This window comes from Myotis yumanensis, unplaced genomic scaffold (assembly GCF_028538775.1).
Source record: "Myotis yumanensis isolate MYYU_CA2020_CCGP unplaced genomic scaffold, mMyoYum1.0.hap1 SCAF_16, whole genome shotgun sequence".
Lineage (NCBI taxonomy): Eukaryota > Metazoa > Chordata > Mammalia > Chiroptera > Vespertilionidae > Myotis > Myotis yumanensis.
The window spans coordinates 34519586-34538950 of record NW_027223767.1 but is presented as its reverse complement, the minus strand read 5'-3'; the positions used below and the strand labels follow the sequence as shown (position 1 = coordinate 34538950).

The 19365-nt window shown below is 39.3% G+C and overlaps 1 protein-coding gene across 1 annotated transcript; it reads left to right on the top strand.

Annotated features, from left to right (window-relative positions):
* The first annotated feature begins 64 nt into the window (after positions 1-64).
* On the top strand, positions 65-16514 carry CCDC47 (coiled-coil domain containing 47). Its single transcript, XM_070395123.1, has 13 exons — positions 65-257; positions 4647-4915; positions 5377-5484; positions 5997-6171; positions 7747-7868; positions 8099-8164; positions 8603-8704; positions 8887-8997; positions 10197-10282; positions 11605-11663; positions 12438-12547; positions 12755-12922; positions 14428-16514. The coding sequence occupies exons 2-13, from the start codon at positions 4652-4654 to the stop codon at positions 14506-14508; spliced, it is 1452 nt and encodes a 483-aa protein (XP_070251224.1). The 5' UTR covers positions 65-257; positions 4647-4651; the 3' UTR covers positions 14509-16514.
* Positions 16515-19365: the final 2851 nt, after the last annotated feature.

Sequence of the window (19365 nt, the reverse complement as noted above, 5' to 3'; positions counted from 1 at the left end):
CGCGCGGTCCCGGAAGCTGCGTCCCGCCCCTTCGCCGCGCGCAGGCGCGGACGGGCCGCACACAGTCTACGTAACGGATGGCAGAGGCGACGTGACGAGTGGGGCGGCGTGACTGAGCTACCGGGTATTGCTGTGTCCTAGAGGCATCAGGGGCAGTAAAACCGCGGTGACCGGGCAGGCGGCGGCCAGGCCGCGAGGCCCGTGGGGTAGAGGTGGCAGACGCAGGAGCGCTGAGCCGGCTTCTAGCCCCGGTACAGGTAGGAAGCGGGCCGTGGTGTGTGAGTCGGTGGGGGCCGGGCCAGTCCCAAGTGGTCGCTCTCGAGTTTGCGTGGCCTAGCCCGGTCCGGTTTCCCACCCACCCCCCTACGTCAGGCCTGTGGCGACATGCACCGGCCCCCGCCGCTCCTTCTCACTTCTCCCGACTTTCTTAAACCACACAAGCCAGCTTCGCCCACTCCAAGGCCCATGTTCTGTGGGTCTTCCGGATTGGGGTGCTTTTGAACGGTTCTGCGGCACTTCCCCACAGATCTGTGAGCAAATGCCAACCCGAAGGGCAAAGGTAGAGGAAGCTTACAGTATGTAGCAGGAAGAATGGAGTACAGATGTCAGGTTGAATTGATTCTCCGTAGTGGGGAATGGACCCTGGTGGTTTGACAGAAGCAACCACCTCTGACTGGTCCTCTCGGTCGGGTTCTAACACAAAACGCGTTTTCATTCAATGTGTGCGTGACTTCCAGAAGTCTGGCCATTGTCAGAAAGGCCTACCCAGCGGTTGACCCCTTTGGCGGTCGAACGACCCTTTCACGGGGGTCGCCTAAGATCATCCTGCACATCAGATATTTACATTAGCAATTCATAACAATGGCAACATTACAGTTATGAGGTAGCAACGAAAATAATTTTATGGTTGGGTCACAACATGAGGAACTCTATTTAAAGGGCCAGAAGGTTGAGAACCGCTGGAACAAGTAATGATTTTTCCCACTTATTCCCCGCTGGTTTTGTAAGTCCAGACCCAAACTGTGAGAGGCTGCCGAGTGAGCTTGCAGGAGGTAATGAAGCCAGACTTGTTAGTGTTTGTGTTCCCTGCCCAGGAGTCTCATTCAGGACTGGTGGCCTGGCAGGGAATTGTGCAATTGAGAAATGAATTGACAGGTGGAGCAGAGAGACCTAAAAGGGAAGACCAAGGCACAAATGGCTTGGATAATTTTAACCTAAATAACCTAGAAGGCTCTATGTTACAGTGCTGAGTTATCTTAGAAATGCTTCTATGGTGTGAACATTCTACGTGGAAATCCAGCTTGAAATGATCAGACCGTTTGGCAGGCAATTGACTGTGTCAGTGTTAACTTTTATTTGCTTCTACTTGAAGAAGTTTAAACCAGATCTGAAAAGAAAAACACTAAAAACGAAGTTTTTAAATCTTAAAGAGTGTTCATAAGGCACAGGGGAAGGAAGTAATGGGACCTAATATTTATTGCGTACCTTCTGTGTGCCAGGCACAAGTCTGTACTGCCCACACTACAGCCCTGTGATGCAGTGGTATCTCTTTTTTATAAGTGGGGAGCAGGAAATTTTAAGTAATTAACCCAAGATCATATGGTTGGCAAATGGTAGAGCTGACATTAAACCAAATCTAACTATACCAAATGCTTGCTATTTTTCATGTGTCTTCTACTTTTGACTATCTATACTAATAAAAGGGTAATATGCTAATTAGACCGGATAGATGGACAATCAGGCCCGCAGGGGAGAGCAGTTAAGGGCAATCAGGCGGGCAGGTAGGTGAGTGGTTAGGCGCTAGCTGTCCGGATTGTGAGAGGGATGTCCGACTACCGGTTTAGGCCTGAGCCCGAAACCCAGGAATGTGCCCTGATTAGGAGTCGAACTGTGACCTCCTGGTTCATATGTCGATGGTCAACCACTGAGCCACGCTGATAGGGCAATGCTGATAAGTATAAGTCTTAAATCTGTCAGATCTGTTTTCCTGTTCATTCCCAATACCACTGCCAGTTCAATCGTGTGCTTTTTTCTTTAAAAAAAAAATATTTTTATTGATTTCAGAGAGGAAGGGAGAGGGAAAGAGAGATAGAAACATCAGTGATGAGAAAGAACTATCGATCGGCTGCCTCCTGCACTCCCTCCACTGGGGATAGGGCCCACAACCCAGGCATGTGCCATTGACCGGAATCGAACCTGGGACCCTTCAGTCCACAGGCTGATGCTCCATCCACTGAGCCAAACCAGCTAGGGCCGTTTTTTTTTTTTTTTTTTCTTATCTAATTATTTCAACCACTTAATTTTTCCTGCTTCAGGTGCCCTTTTCCAGTTCACCCTGTGTATGAGCTGTCAGAGATAGTGTCATTCGCCTACTTAAATTCTTTAGTTGATTCTAATTATTCAAACTTATTAGTGTGGCATTTAAGTAAAGATCATTATGATCTGGTCCCTGTTGGCTTTTCCAGCCTCATTTCCCCCTCTTGAGTCTATAAACCCAACATCCTATCAAACTCCTACAATATGTTATTTTAGGCCTTTATGCATAACTATTCTTCCATCTGCAGTGCCTGTTCTTGCATGCAGAAACCATGCTTTTTAATTTTTTAAAGAACTTTTTCTTTTTATTACAAAAGCACATCATAGGAAAATTAGAAAACATAAAGAAAAATAAGGCAAAATGCCCATAGTCCTACCATACAAAGTAATTATTATTTATATGTAGATGTATATACATCCTTCCAAACTATTTTGTTTACACGTATTCGCTTCTGAAATAATATGGATTCTAACTTCATTTGTAACAATTTTTTTTAAATATATATTTTATTGACTTTTTACAGAGAGGAAGGGAGAGGGATAGAGAGTTAGAAACATTGATTCCGCTGCCTCCTGCACACTCCCCACGGGGGATGCGCCCGCAACCAAGGTACATGCCCTTGACCAGAATCGAACCTGGGACCCTTCAGTCCGCATGCCGACACTCTATCCACTGAGCCAAACTGGTTAGGGCCATTTGTAACAATTTTTAATGGACAAAAAATAAATTTGCTTTTCGTATATACCCACGGTTTAACCAAACAATTTCAAATTTTCCACTACTATAAGTAATACTGTAACACACATCCTTGAAGCTGAATTCTTGTGCAAATTTACAATTATTCAGGAGTTATGTTTTACTCTCTTGGCTTAATATCTGACATGGTAGTATGTTCAGTGAAGGTACATTTATTTAGATATCGTAGGATCATTTTATGAAAAGCAGTAAAAGCCAGAGGTCTTAGATTATTCCGCAGGACTTGCTAGCTTTTGATGGTTATTGAATCCTTAGGTAGCAAAAGCTGCATTTTAGAAAAATGGCCATGATTTTTATGGAAAGTTGAGACAAGGGAGACCATTTAGGAAAATACTGTGGTTCTTCAGCAGGTGGTGGTACCTTAGGTTATGGTGGCTTTGAGAATCAAAGGAAATACCAGGATTTGGTGGCTGATTAGATTTCAAAGGGAAAAGAAAGTGAGAAATTAGATATCTTGCTTTTTTTTCAGTAAGTAAGATTGGGAAAATGGGGTTAATATTAATATAAAAATAGAGATATTCAGGTACCTGTTGATTTTGAGACAGTTGTAGAGGAGGGATCTGCAGACTGAGATGTGGACTATTTTTGTTCAGCCTGTGAACGAAGAGTGGTTTTTCCCATTTTAAAAGGTTTTACAAACTTTTTATTTTGTGTTAGTTTAGTCTGTACAGCATAGTGGTTAGACAATAATATACTTTACAAAGTGGTCCCCCCCAATATTTCAGGTACACACCTGGCCCATATATAGTTATTATAATACTAGTTATTACGGGTGGGGTCCCTCTGCCTGGCTGGTGATCGCCCAGTTCCAATTGAGGCTGATGGGGGTTAGCTGGCCCAGGAGGAACCACGGGAGGGCTCCAGGGCAAGTCCAGCCCTCTCGCCCAGGCCCTCTTGCCCAGTCCGGATTGCCGGACCCCAGCAGCAAGCTAACCAACCGTTGGAGCATCTGCCCTCTGGTGGTCAGTCTGCATCATAGCGACTGGTCGAGGTATTGACCAAAAGTTTGACAGATCAGTTGGACACTTAGCATGCTACGTTTTTATTATATAGGATTATCGAATATATTCCCTATGCTGTACTTTACATCCCCATGACTATTTTTGGGACTACCAATTTGTAGTTTTTATCTCTTCACTTTTCCCCTCAGGCCCAACTCCCAATCCCCTCCTCTAACCCCCCACCAGGCTCTGGCAAGTATCAGTCTGTTCTGTGATTCTAGGAGTCTGTTTCAATTTTGTTTGGTCATTTATTTTGCTCATGTATTGTTTTCATTACCACCAACAGATAAGTAGTTGCATCTCATTCTTATTATATCCCTCCCCAGTTCCTATATAAAGTTTTTCAAAAAATGCTTACTGAATGCACAGTGTAAAAAATTTTACAGATAATTAGTGACAGAATCCAGCTGAGAACCTAGGCCTCTTTACCCCCACCTCGTTTTTTGTGATGCTTTCTAAAATGAATAATATTGAGAGAAAAGTAGGAGAGTGTCATAGATATATCTTTTGTTTCCAAATTTGATCAGTGTATAAAGTAGCAGTCCATTTAGGTTTTGTGTGTTTTTTTTAAGGTGCCATGAAAGTCTTCCTTGCTTTCTGTGTTGTCCTTTTGGTGTTCGGGAGTGTCTCTGAAGCTAAGTTTGATGATTTTGAGGATGAGGAAGACATAGTAGAGTATGATGATAATGACTTTGCTGAATTTGAAGATGTCACAGAAGATTCTGTTACTGAATCTCCTCAACGGGTGATTACCACTGAAGATGATGAAGACGAGACCACTGTGGAGTTAGAAGGGCAAGATGAAAACCAAGAAGGAGATTTTGAAGATGCAGATACCCAGGTGAGGTTTTTTTTATTGATTTTTCGGGAAATTGGAAGGATGGGAAAATTTTTAACTAGCACTTTTCCCAGACTTTAAAAGTAAGACCCAGGTCTAGGGAGATGTTTACTCTCTGGTATCTTCATTTTTGTTTAGTATGTGGAGTTCTTCTAAATGTTTTGTGGTGTTTTCCCACCTTTCACATTGATGGAAAAATGAATTGTCTTTCTCCTCTTTGGAAAGCATGGGATGGGGGTTGGAAGTGATAGAGGATGGATTCTATGTGTGGATGGGAATTATATCATTTCGAACTCAGGGTTCAAGAGCATTGGAGAGTCATTTGTTAAAAACATGTAATATCTCTGTGTTCTGTACTTGTTGCTAACATGTTCTATTTTCCTCTACAATTGTTGCCTTCAAAAAAGAGATATAATTGCTGGTGACATGTGTAGAGAAAAACAGATTGCTGCCTCATTTTGTAGGAGGGAGATACCGAGGGTGAGCCATATGATGATGAAGAATTTGAAGGTTATGAAGACAAACCAGATACTTCTTCTAGCAAAAATAAAGACCCAATAACAATTGTTGATGTAGGTATACAGGATTCTAAATTCCAAACTAACCAACAAAATATCTTACTGTTATTAATCCCAGAAATATAATTAGTGACATGTAGCTGGTGTTGATATAATAGTGGTAGCTATGAAAGAGTTTGACATCAATTCTTCTCATAAAACTCCACACCTATAGAGGCAATCCCTGTGTTTTTGTTCTAGTCCTCATAGTTTTATTTATTAAGGAATGATGAAGATGATAGCCATTGGATTTATTTTGGGGTGGGAGTCAGAATCAAGTTTAATACAAAGGGCTTTCCATCCTTTTATCCTACTTGACTGTCTTCACATTTCCTTAAAGAGTCTTTTACAGAGCCAGCCTGGAAAATCAAAATGGGCATGTTTTTCAAAGTATAATCATATTCAGTGACCGTTATTTAAAGTATCTACTTCTGTTTATGGGTTTTTTCGTTGTCCCTTCATTCCATTAGTTAGCCTCCATCCTTCAGCCTCAACTAACATTAAATGGAATAATTGTTTTTCTTTAGGTTCCTGCACACCTCCAGAACAGTTGGGAGAGTTATTACCTAGAAATTTTGATGGTGACTGGTCTGCTCGCCTACATCATGAACTATATCATTGGGAAGAATAAAAACAGTCGCCTTGCTCAGGCCTGGTTTAACTCTCATAGAGAACTTTTGGAGAGTAACTTTACCTTAGTAGGTAAGTTAGGCTAATAGAAGTCCTGCTGTGGGCTTGGAAAACATCTAATAAGAACTATTTATTCCCCTCAGTATAAGTACCTAACTGCTTTCAGGGACTGCCAAAGAGGTGCTTTTTTATTTTCTTTCAAGGGATCCTGTTTTTGTTAGGTTTTATATGCTGAATAAATTGTATTTATGAAATGATTTTCTCATCTGCTATTAATCAACATTTGCTAAAGAGCAATTGTTTCAAAACATTTGGATAAGAGTCTGGCTGAAAGCAAGGAATTTTAACATTTTAAGTAGCTTGATAAATACTTTCAGTTCATCTTTTAGAAATTAGAATTCTCTCAGGTTCTAGGCACTTGAGTTTCTGATCCACTGAAGAGGTGTGTACACTGAAGTACAGGAGAGGAGCCCCTGCAGTTGTATAGTGTAAAGAGTAAGGTGGACTTGCCCACCTTCAACTCTGTTTGGCATTTAACACTTTGTTTCCCTTTAATAGGAAGCAAGTATGCATCTGCTCTGCTCTTTAGCAGACTGTTTACTGTGTTGTGCTAGGGACTTTGCATATATTGTTTCTCATTTAAACTTTGTAACAATACTGTCAGTTGGAAAGTTTCTTTTTTCCTAAGGAGGGGACTGAAATCCAGAAATGCTATTTTCTTGCAACCATGATATATTTAAACTTAGTATTCATGCTTTCAAATTCCATGCTGTCTCTGCTGTACCATTATTATTTCAGAGTACTTATTCACCTGGACATTAGGAAAATAATAAGCCGCCTTTAATGCCTTCCACTTCCTCTCATGTGTTTTCATTTGGTGTGTCAGTCTTGCTTTACCTTGTGAGGTTCAGCACTTTCTTTCATACATTTAATTAAATGAAGTGAGAGAATGGTTGGAATTTTAGCTTTTTCTAGATCTAAAATACAGCTCTTAATACCACTATTATTTTGCTGTTGAAAAAGCAAACTTGGTCAAAGTTAAGTCATACACATGGTGAGGGAGTGTTAAATAGTTTGTAGTGATGGTATTTTTTTTATTATTATTCATTACATTGGGAGTATTTTTTAAAAATATATTTTATTAATTTTTTTACAGAGAGGAAGGGAGAGAGATAGTCAGAAACATCGATCAGCTGCCTCCTGCATACCCCCTACTGAGGATGTGCCCGCAGCCAAGGTACATGCCCTTGACCGGAATCGAACCTGGGACCCTTGAGTCCGCAGGCTGACGCTCTATCTACTGAGCCAAACTGGTTAGGGCAGTATTTTTAACTTTGGGGAAAAACATTTAAACTGATTTTGCTCCATTTTTTTTCTACTCTTAAGAAACTTATACTGAAGCTGACTGTCTAATGAACAAGAACATAGTAGTAATGCTAGAGTATGATTTTTTTATGGAGACAATAGAGTTTTAAAAGTAAAAGGAACGATGCCCATTTGTTGTCTTGTATGTTCAAAGGAGAGTTCTATATGATCTCAAAGTATTGCCACCCTAAAACTCTGATCATTGTGGGGTCAGAGTGGAGGAGGGAGTGGTAATTAGGCCTCAACACTTTTAGGGAATCACATTAAGTGGTTTACTCCTAGGGGATGATGGAACAAACAAAGAAGCCACAAGTACAGGAAAGCTGAACCAGGAGAATGAGCATATCTACAACCTGTGGTGTTCTGGTAGAGTGTGCTGTGAGGGGATGCTTATCCAGCTCAGGGTAAGTAGGGAATTTCTGGTGCAATGTATATGTCTTGTATATGTCCACCGTTTGTTTTTTCCAGCATGATTCAAAATCCTCCAAGTTTAGTGTCTTCAAGGAGGTCTAAAAGTCATCTTCTACTACTAACTGGCAAATGTCAAGTATATTTCACACATCTGATTCCCTCTCCAGGGTCTCTTCTTTGTAGTAAGTGGAGGTTACAGCTGTTCTCTCTTTTTTTTTTCCAGTTCCTCAAGAGACAGGACTTACTGAACGTCCTGGCCCGTATGATGAGGCCAGCAAGTGATCAAGTGGTATGTATTCTTCTTGCTGTTTTTCTCTGTACAGATCGAATTCTTAATTTCTTAGAGCTTATTCCATTTATTGTTTAGATTCTGTTTGGAGTTACTGACAACTTGTGTACTTTGTCAGAAAATGGGCCCTTCTCTATTTGCACAGATCATTGTCCACTCAGTGTGTAGCTGTGGGTGGAGGTGCCTGTGATTAGGTCAGTCACCTGGATAATGTCTCTTTTGATTAATAGCAAAGTCAGCTGATTAGGGACCTTCTGTTACATAACACAACGGAGTCATGGGAGTGATATCCCATCATTTCACAAGTCCTGTTCCCATTCAAGGGGAGTATGTACGTATACACCAGGGGAATCTTCGGGGCCATCTTAGAAATAGGCCTATCACAGAACCTAACAGGTGAGTTTTGTTTGTTTTTTGTTTTTGTTTTTGTTTTAATAGCAAATAAAAGTAACCATGAATGATGAAGACATGGATACCTATGTGTTTGCTATTGGTACTCGGAAAGCCCTGGTACGACTGCAGAAAGAGATGCAGGATCTGGTATGTTGACTATTATAACTCAGACATACATAGAAATTGTGCCTAATTATTACATAGATGTTCAGCTTCAGAGCATAGCATAATTAATCACTTTGAAATAGGTCAGTACATATTCTCTTGAGAAGAAAACGTCTGTGCTTAATATGATGTCACATCTTACTTTCAATTACTTCTTCCTCTAGAGTGAGTTTTGTAGTGACAAACCTAAGTCTGGAGCAAAGTATGGACTGCCAGACTCCTTAGCCATCCTGTCAGAGATGGGAGAAGTCACAGAGGGAATGATGGATACAAAGGTAAGTGTGATGGAAGGCATATATTTGCAGACCTTGGCATTTGCAAGGTGCTCTCCCTAAAACTCACGCTGTACAACAGCGGTTCTCAACCTGTGGGTCGTGACCCCTTTGGGGGTCGAACGACCCTTTAACAGGGGTCGCCTAAGACCATCAGAAAACACATATATAATTACATATTGTTTTTGTGATTAATCACTATGCTTTAATTATGTTCAATTTGTAACAATGAAATTGGGGGTCACCACAACATGAGGAACTGTATTAAAGGGTCGCGGCATTAGGAAGGTTGAGAACCACTGCTGTACGAGTTCTTCATTTATGATAGTGTATTGATTATGTGTTCCTTTCCCCAAAATACTCTAATTCTTTCTTTAAGCAATAGATTAACTTGTCAAAAAAATTTGTTTAGTGAAGAATTCTCTCTAAATCCAGAGCAAATTGTTCCTAGGATTGCTGATGGCTTTTAGTTTTTTTTAAAAAAGGACTACAACTTTTATCTTTATCACCATGTCATTTAGTCCATTATTTTAGTTTCAACTAGTGTAAGAGAAGAGGGATGTATAGAGAGCCATGTTTTTTTTCTATTGGTTGTATAATGGTAACAGTACATCTTAATATCATAAAAATGTAGGCTAGCTCAAAGACAGTTATAAATGTAAGTTCAAGGTGATATGTTCATGAAGAATCTCCTAAAATTATTTAAGATTTTAGCTCCATGCTTTTATTCTTATTTAGAATGAGACATATTTTCAGCTGCTCAATAAGAATATTTAAGCATTGGTGTTACTAAAGAAAAGGTACAAGTTTCATTATAAATTCCTTATCTTATTTAAATTTAATTTTTAAAAATATATATATTTTATTGATTTTTTTACAGAGAGGAAGGGAGAGGGATAGAGAGTTAGAAACATCAATGAGAGAGAAACATCGATCAGCTGCCTCCTGCACACTCCCCACTGGGTATGTGCCTGCAACCAAGGTACATGCCCTTGACCGGAATCGAACCTGGGACCCTCGAGTCCGCAGGCCGACGCTCTATCCATTGAGCCAAATCGGTTAGGGCTAAATTTAATTTTTTAAAAGCTTTAGCCTTAATGACATTGTACAATAGCAAGGAGGACTGAAGAGTAAATATCTTTATGAAAAAAGGGAAATACATCAAATCCTACTTTAAAATATAATAATTTTCTCTATTTCAGATGGTCCACTTTCTTACACACTACGCTGACAAGATTGAATCCGTTCATTTTTCAGACCAGTTCTCGGGTCCAAAAATTATGCAAGAGTACGTATGAAATAAAAATACTGAATATGATTTTCTTCTTTATCTTTCTGTGTTGAAACACCTGCAAGATGCTTCTGCAGTTTCCCTTACCATATGAGTGAGGGAAGTTCATGACTCCCAAGTTTCCTTTTGCTTTGACTACATGCATCAGGAAGGTAGTTGGAAACCTATGGGAGATAAACAAGCCTCCCCAGTTTGCATGTGTCGCTGCACGTGTGCACCATGCACTCAGTGACGTGAAAGAGAATCTTACAAAATGGCTCATATAAGAAAATGCAATTGCTACTCTCTGTCCTTTGTAGTCTATGTTCTTTTTTTTCCTTTTTTCAATTTATGATATGAATCTGTAATGTTTGATTAATTGCAAATCTGGCCTTTTCTGGATTCTGTTTTTGTATAGTGGATGCTTACATTCTTTCCTAGTATATTATCAAACACGTTAAATACCCATAGTAATATTTATAGTAATATATTTCAAATGTATGTATTCAGGGCTTGAATTTGTTGTTTGAATTCCAATTTGTTGTTGTATGTTCCCGTTTCAGGAGAACATACTTATTTAAGTTCACCCTTGGTGTAGAAATGGTTCTGGTCTAAATTTTTGATTAAGGGTTACTCTCTCATAGGCTGTGGAGTTGAGTACAATTAAAAGCCATTCTGGATTTTTATTGTGTGTCAGAATTACTCGGGTCCTTTTGCCTTTAGATGGTGTTGCATCATCCTTGCCTTGCTTAACTCAATATCAACACCATGGGCAAAATACCACATTATGGTAACTGTGGAACCTTTTGGGGTGGGGGAGAGGCGAGTTGATAGTCAAAGGTTACAAGGGAATCTTTGGTGAGTCGGAACTAAATTATATATGCTATAGTTGATGATTTCTAAACTTATTCTAAGCCTGGCTCAAAAATAAGATACTTCATTATAGGAAGGAAGATGAAATAGGAGTTGGAAATAGAACATAGAAACTCATCAAAATAAGCAGAAATGTTATTTAAAATATGGGCCTCTTACTTAAACATAGGCTTATTTCTGGTTCCCCAGGTGAGATGGAATTTATCTTGCCTGGAGGGGATATCACTTGGAGGTGTTCAAGTATAGGATAAAGGTCACTTGGGAATGCATTCATCAGTTAGGCAAGTGGATCAGGTGACCTGTAAAGCTCCTTCAGGCTCTGAGATTATATTTGACTATGGGATGCCAAGCCAAATACTATGCTGATTAATTGTAGGTATCTATTCATCTAAGTGAACTGGGTAATTTATATGCGTAGAGAATATCTTTCTTGTGTTCTTTCTAAATAGCCTTTTCTTTCATGACAGGGAAGGTCAGCCTTTAAAGCTACCTGAAACTAAGAGGACACTACTGTTTACATTTAATGGTAAGTATCCCATGTCCTGTCTGGATTCTTTGTTTTCTGAGAGATGACCTTAAGGAGAGTATTGTTCCCTCCTAAGTGACAGCTATAAAAAAAACTATATTAGCCCTAACCCGTTTGGCTCAGTGGATAGAGAGTCGGCCTGCGGACTGAAGGGTCCCAGGTTCAATTCCAGTCAAGGGCATGTACCTTGGTTGCGGGCACATCCCCAGTAGGGGGTGTGCAGGAGGCAGCTGATTGATGTTTCTCTTTCATTGATGTTTCTAACTCTCTATCCCTCTCCCTTCCTCTCTGTAAAAAAATCAATAAAATATATATTTTTTAAAACTATATTATTAGCCCTAGCTGGTTTGACTCCGTGGATAGAGCGTCAGCCTGCGGACTGAAGGGTCCCAGGTTAGATTCTGGTCAAGGGCACATGCCTGGGTTGCAGGCTCAATCCCCAGTGTGGGGCATGCAGGAAGTGGCCAATCACTGATGTTTTTCTCTCTCTCTCTCTCTCTCTCTCTCTCACTCTCTCTCTCTCTCTCCTCCTACCTCTCTGAAATTAATAAAAATATATTAAAAAACAAACTATATTAAAACAAACCCCATGCCTTCTTATTGCTGTTGGGTTTCTTCAATAAGAGATCCTTGTATATACTTTAATTTATATTTTCTGTTGCATTTTAGCTGCCTAAGAAAAAAGGAGTTTATTAATTAAAAAAAGAGAGGGAGTTGGCAACTCAGAAGTATTAATGCTCTGTTAAATCAATAGGAAATGGCTTTGTTTTCCAGTGCCTGGCTCAGGAAACACTTACCCAAAGGATATGGAAGCCTTGCTACCCCTGATGAACATGGTGATTTACTCTATTGACAAAGCCAAAAAGTTCCGTCTCAACAGAGAAGTAAGACTGCAGCCTTTATCATAAGTTGGCACCTGTTATTTTTTTCCTCTGGGGGAATCATCTGTCGAGGATTTCAGTGATTGTATCTTTGCTACTTTACTTGAAAGTGCTAAATGGGAGTAGTTTTATGAAAGAATACTAAATGGGCTTTTGCTTCTGTTGAATTAAAATGGATTTCTTATGAAACTCTTTGTTTCTTGGGGAAAGGGCAAACAAAAAGCAGATAAGAACCGAGCTAGAGTGGAAGAGAAATTCTTGAAGCTGACGCATGTGCAAAGACAGGAAGCTGCACAGTCTCGGCGTGAGGAGAAGAAAAGAGCAGAGAAGGAGCGGATCATGAATGAGGAAGATCCTGAGAAACAGCGCAGGCTCGAGGTAACACCAACTTTTCTTATTACTGGGGTAAAACTAAGATTTATAAGGATACCTATTTGTACCAAATTGGCTCTTAAGGTAATTTTGTGGAGGAATGTACACAGGCTAAAAGTTTAGCATTTTCTCAGTACTTGGGACCTTCAGTTAGTTAGTGGCACTTGAAGAATAGGGCTTCAAACCATGTTAGAGTGAGTCTGATCCTGGAGAATGATATGAATTACCATATTCCCCCTGCACAATCTCATTTTGCAAGTTAAACTATCATCTTTTAAGCCAAATACTTACTGAAGTAGAAAGTAGGAATTTTAATAGAAGCCAGCACATGTACCCTATGGTTCAAATAAACTTGTTTTATAACATTTCTAATTTCATTATAGAATTAGAGACTTATGATATTTTTTTGTATTTTTGGTGTCTATTTTGTACATAACTAGATTTTCAAACTTAAGAGCTTTTTAGATTGTGGTATATTATGTTTCAGATACCAGCATGTTCTCACATTTTTGTGAAGTAAGATACCACAGTCCAGCTCTAAAATTTTAAATCTTATAAATGCTGATCAGAAAAAGAGGAGGAGAATAAAGTTCTGGGTGATGTGGCACTTTAGTTGCCTGTAGAGTCATTAAAGCTGTTGAGCCAAGTGCCCAGGATACCACAGGCCTCCTCTCATCTTATCATTTCTCATCATTTTTTCTTTAGTTTAGTTTATGGGAATTTTTCCTCTGAAAATAGAGCTCTGTGTTTATGTAACCTTCTGTATAAATAAAAATGGCTTTTTAATAAATACACTGGAACAATCTACATGGAATCATTAATAGATAATGCCTTTCATTTTTCTATGAAAAAAGTTTTCTAGTTCTTTCCAGGGTTTGAAACTACAATAGATTTAAGAAAAAGGAGGGCCCAGAACTTAAGTCAGAAGTGAACTAACCTTAATTCTACCATGTAAAAATAAAATAATCCTTTACACAACTCTCATGCCTAAAGGTAACCACTGTTACCTTTTAGCTTATAACTAAATATAGCTTATTTAGTTCCCCAACTCTATATATGTTTAGTGTGCATACAGGGATCAACCAATGAGTGCATAAATTAGCAGAACAGCAAATTGATGTTTCTCTCTCTCAAATCAATTTTTTAAAAAAGATCTTATGCTTTTCTGAAATGAAGTACAAATCCTTGGTAAATTCATGTAATTGTTATGTTGAAAGTGCACCTAGTGTTTCCTGGGTATAGGAAAAATCAGACCAGACTAACAAAGCCAACTTAAATATAGTATTTAGTTTCTGATTTGGTATTGTAGTTACCTTTGCTTCATTTCAAGTTAATTTTTGTTAACCAATGTAGATATTAGCAATTTTTATAACTATCTTCTGGAATGTTGTTTATAGTACAAGTCTAGGTTTTTGAATAATATTATAGGCAGTATTCTAGTTTTGATTTTTTAAAAATCTGTGCTTAGAGCTTAGTTTGGATTATCTCTGTCTGTCTGTCTGTCTCTCTAGGAAGCTGCCTTGAGACGTGAGCAAAAGAAATTGGAAAAGAAGCAAATGAAAATGAAACAAATCAAGGTGAAAGCCATGTAAAGTCATCCCAGAGATCTGAGTCCTGCTGCCACCTATAAGCTCTGTATTCACAGGGAGCGTTAAAAATACCAGTCCATTTCTCATCTGAAAGTTTAAGCACTCCCAGTGACTGAGAAATCCTTATTTCATCATCTGTTCTGTTTTTGGTTTGGAATTTACGGAAGTTAGAAATACATAGGAAGGACTCTGTTTCAGTAATTTTCTTCCAGATAATCACATTTTTTTGATTATTTTACAAAAGGAATGATATATGAACTCTGTAGTTTTAAAATACTTTTAAAATTATAACATGAATCATCAGTGCTTTTAGTGCTATTATATTTGAAGAAATATCATGAGTTTATAGATAAACAATTAGATTATTGCTTTTTGTTTAAACTAGGCAGTTGAAATGGCTATAAAGAATGACCCTAAACCAAGATTCCACAAATAACAATAAACATTGCTTGTTTTCTTGTGTGTCTACATTAAACTTGTAAAAAAATAAAATTTAGAACACTATCTGTGGTGTTGAAATTTCAGGGACTCAGAACAGTGTAGTTCACTCTATCTGTTTTGTAGGTGGAGGGTGCTGATGACAGTATTATAGGGTATCCAGATTTTAGGGTACTGACATGTACTGGAAAATTCTACAGATAGTAGTACAGGAGCACAGTTTTCTCCTTACCTGATACCATAAGCTAATGACATTGTGAATGCTGTATTTTAAGTGGTTGTATGTTTTTTTTGAGTTAAATGCATGAAAAATTACCTGCTTCACCTAGAGCAGATCAGTGGTCTACGTGAAGTTGAAGATGTTTTCCTTCTTGGTTGCCTCACCCTATTGGATGTTCATGGAGAAGTTCTCTTCTCTGTGTTGTGGCTGTGTCCCTTTGCTTCTCCTGCTTTTATCTCTTCCACAGCTGAGGCTGGGTATATTTTTTCAGAGAAATAGCCATGAATATGCATAAATACACTTTTAAAAATGAGCTTTCCTAAACTATTGAGAGTTCTGCCTCTTGAGCATGGGTGGGGAACCTTTTTTCTGCCAAGGGCCATTTGGATATTTATAATATTCTTGGGCCATACAAAATTATCAACTTAAAAATTAGCATGCTCTCCTAGCCAGTTTGGCTCAGTGGGTAGAGTGTTGGCCCGCGGACTAAAGGGTCCCAGGTTTGATTTCAGTCAGAGTTGTGGGCTCGATTCCCAGTATGGGGTGTGCAGGAGGCAGCTGATCAATGATTCTCTCTCATCATTGATGTTTCTATCCCTCTCCTCTAAAATCAATAAAAATATATATATTTAAAATTACCATGCTATATTTGGTCAGGCATTTAATTAACTCATCCCTCATGCCTGGAAGGGCCAGACCAAATGATTTCATGGGCCTTATACAACCCTTGGGCCAGACGATCCCCACCCCTGCCTGCTCTTGAGAAAGGAACTCTTGGGGGAGAGGCCCATTCATCTGCACGAGCATTTAGCTTGTTCAGATTTCTGCATTTTATAAATGCTTCCTAGTAAGAAAGCATTTTTTTAAGTCACTGCTTCACCAGGTAATTTTTGCTGGGGATGGGAAAGGGTTGGGTTTTTTGGTGGGAGACGGGTGGGCGGGTATATTTTTGCTGATGCTTTATGTGCAGGTGTGTTCTGAGGCAATAACAAGTTGCTGTGGAAACAGAATGTGCTGCTGCCTTTGAAACTGCATGGAAACTTTTCACATGGGTTTTTCTCTTAGTTAATGAAGAAATGTGTCAGCTGGGAAATGCAAATGTAATTTTTTAAAACAGTTCATGAAATTAAGTTATTAAAAATAACAAAACTTAATGCTATATAATTCTAGAATTAGCCTTGTTTTACAAACCTTTAAAATACATTTTAGAAATCAAAATTGATATGCTTAGCTATCTTTAATAAAAGCTTTCTTAAAGTCCCACACATTTGGGCCATGGCAGCTAATTTTGTAATTTAAGCATTCATATGAATGGTAACCTATGGACATATATTAAACTCATTGACAAAAATCTCAGAGTGCCGCCTTTACTTTTCTCGGGTTTCTCTACAACAGTATAAGCCCATAGGAATGTTTTTTCTGTTCAGTAAAAATCACTTAAATGCTTTTCCTTCAAAAGAGTTGGCCTTGACAAGAATCCCGTAATTGTTGCCAGTTATTTTTTAAATAATTCTATTTTTAGAACTCCATCTGTTATTGATCGGCTACTCCCTGAAGTCCCCCTCTTGAGTTAGAGGACACCATTATCTTCTAGGAATCAGAGGACAGAGAGAAGAGAATGTTGTTAACTGTCACACATTGGAAAACCACTAAAATCTCCAATCTTGTCTGCATTGCCTGGGCACTTAGCAACGCTGAAACAAGTGCTGGACTGGGAAATAAAACCTGGTTTTTAGTGCCAACAAAACCAATAACAAATCCTTTGACTTAGGGCAAGTCCTTAACCTCTTTGAGTCTCTGTTCTGTTATTCCTTCTACAAAGTAAGGATCGTAATTATTTTCTCTACCTACCTCACAGGTATATCAACACCAAGAGATAGTATCTGTAAAATTCTCTTCTAAACTATAGCATTGTAAAAATGTTAGGGCCGTGCCCTGGCCAGGTGGCTCAGTATTGGAGTGTAGTTCCATGTACCCAAAGGTTATGGGTTCGATCCCAGTCAGGACACAAACCTAGGTTGCGGGTTTGATACCCGGTAAAGGAGCAAACAAGAGGCAACCGGTGGATGTTTTTCTCTCTTTCAAAAATCAACAAAACAAAAAAAATACAACATATCCTCAGGTGAGGATTTTCAAAAAAATGTTAGTGGCGTCTGGCTCTCCCTGTCCGAAGCACACCAGCACCTTTCCCATTCCCCTCTTCTTCCCCCAAGTGTTGTTACCTTTGCTTTTCCCTCTAAGCCAGCGGTTCTCAATCTGTGGGTCGCGACCCCTTTGGCGGTCAAACGACCCTTTCATGGGGGTCGCCTAAGACCATCCTGCAGATCAGATATTTACATTACGATTCATAACAGTAGCAACATTACAGTTACAAAGTAGCAACGAAAATAATTTTATGGTTGGGTCACAACATGAACTGTATTTAAAGGGCCAGAAGGTTGAGAACCGCTTCAAGGGTTCTTCTTTGCTTCTATAACTTGTTTCCTGAGCCTGCCCAGCCCAACTGGCTCACGTCTATGTAACTTTCTAAAAAACCTTTCTCTTATAATTTGAAAAAAAATTAAATGAAATTTAAAAATTAAAATGTGCCCTTGCCAGGTAGCTCAGTTGGTTAGAGCGATGTCCTAATACACCAAAGTTTGGGGTTCCATCCAGGGTCAGAGCACATAAACGAATCAACCAGTGAATGCATAAATAAGTGGAACAACAAATCGATGTCTCCCCTCCACCTCCACCCCTCTCTCAAAAAAATAAATCACCTAGGACTATTTTCCAAGTGGTGCATTTTTGCTTTACTCTCGTGTTTATTTCTCCTAAAAGAAACCAAGCAGATCCTTTCAGAGTTCTCTAACTTTATCTGCAATATTTGACTTTTTTTGTCGGGCAGGGCAATAGTTTATAATTCTGTTTCCTTAGTAATAGAACCTTTCCCTGTCAAGCACCAAGATGTGAATCTCCTTCAGATGAGTCTTAGACCAAAGAAATACATTGACTGGTACTCTCACTCCACTCATCCAATAGAAATGGGCAATGTGAAAATTATTTAGAGCAGTGTCTACAAGGATCGATTTTGGTGGGAAGGGTGAAATATGGTAGTTTATCATCCGGGATTCTCTCTCCTTTACTGTTCCTGCCTTCACTCATTTTCAATGATCTGGAAGGATGTAAGGGGGAGACATTTATACCCATAGGAGTGGCTTCTATTACAGACTGCTAAAGCAATAGCAAAAAGTATTTTTTTAGTTTCTGGAGTTTGGTGAGCGATGTGTCATCGATGTTTCTATCTCTCCCTCTCCCTATCTAAAAATCAATAAAAAATATCAAAATAGCCCTAGCTGGTTTGGCTCAGTGGATAGAGCGTCAGCCTGCAGACTCAAGGGTCCCAGGTTCGATTCTGGTCAAGGGCATGTACCTTGGTTGCGGGCACATCCCAGGTGGGGAGTGTGCAGGAGGCACCTGATCGATGTTTCTCTCTCATCGATGTTTCTAACTCTCTATCCCTCTCCCTTACTCTCTGTGAAAAATAAATAAAATATATTTTTAAAAATATCAAAATAAAGTTTTAAAAAAAGGCATTCATACCTTTTTGTTTTTAGATATTTTTTAAAATATGTTTTTATTGATTTTAGAGACAGAGGGAGAGGGACAGAGAGATAGAAACATAGATCAGTTGTCTCCTGCTCACCCCCTACTGGGGAGCAAGCCCAAATCCCTGCACCCTGACTGGGAATCCAACCGAGGACCTCTGGGTATATATTCAATTTTAGAAAAATCGCCCCCCCCCTTCCCCCGCCTCCTGGTTGGAGTAAGTCACTGAAAAAACAAAATAACGCACAAAAGGAAGGTTTGTTCCATCACTTGAGATTGCTTCATCATTTCTCAAGCCCTGCCTGCTTGGCTTAGGCTAGCTTCCTCATCAAGGCAAACCTTACAGGTGTCTGCAAACAGCGTATTTCTAAGGCAGTGGTTCTCAACCTTCCTAATGCCGTGACCCTTTAATACAGTTCCTCATGTTGTGGTGACCCCCAATTTTATTGTTACAAATTGAACATAATTAAAGCATAGTGATTAATCACAAAAACAATATGTAATTATATATGTGTTTTCTGATGGTCTTAGGCGACCCCTGTGAAAGGGTCGTTCGACCCCCAAAGGGGTCGTGACCCACAGGTTGAGAACCGCTGCTAAGGGCTGCAGATGAG

What these genes read in the sequence shown, in the direction of transcription:
- CCDC47 (XM_070395123.1), top strand. Translation starts at nt 4,652, where the DNA reads ATGAAAGTCTTCCTTGCTTTCTGTGTTGTCCTTTTGGTGTTCGGGAGT. An exon ending in ACTACTGTTTACATTTAATG is followed by an intron (nt 11,664 to 12,437) that starts GTAAGTATCCCA and finishes TTTGTTTTCCAG; the next exon opens with TGCCTGGCTCAGGAAACACT. An exon ending in AGAAACAGCGCAGGCTCGAG is followed by an intron (nt 12,923 to 14,427) that starts GTAACACCAACT and finishes CTGTCTCTCTAG; the next exon opens with GAAGCTGCCTTGAGACGTGA.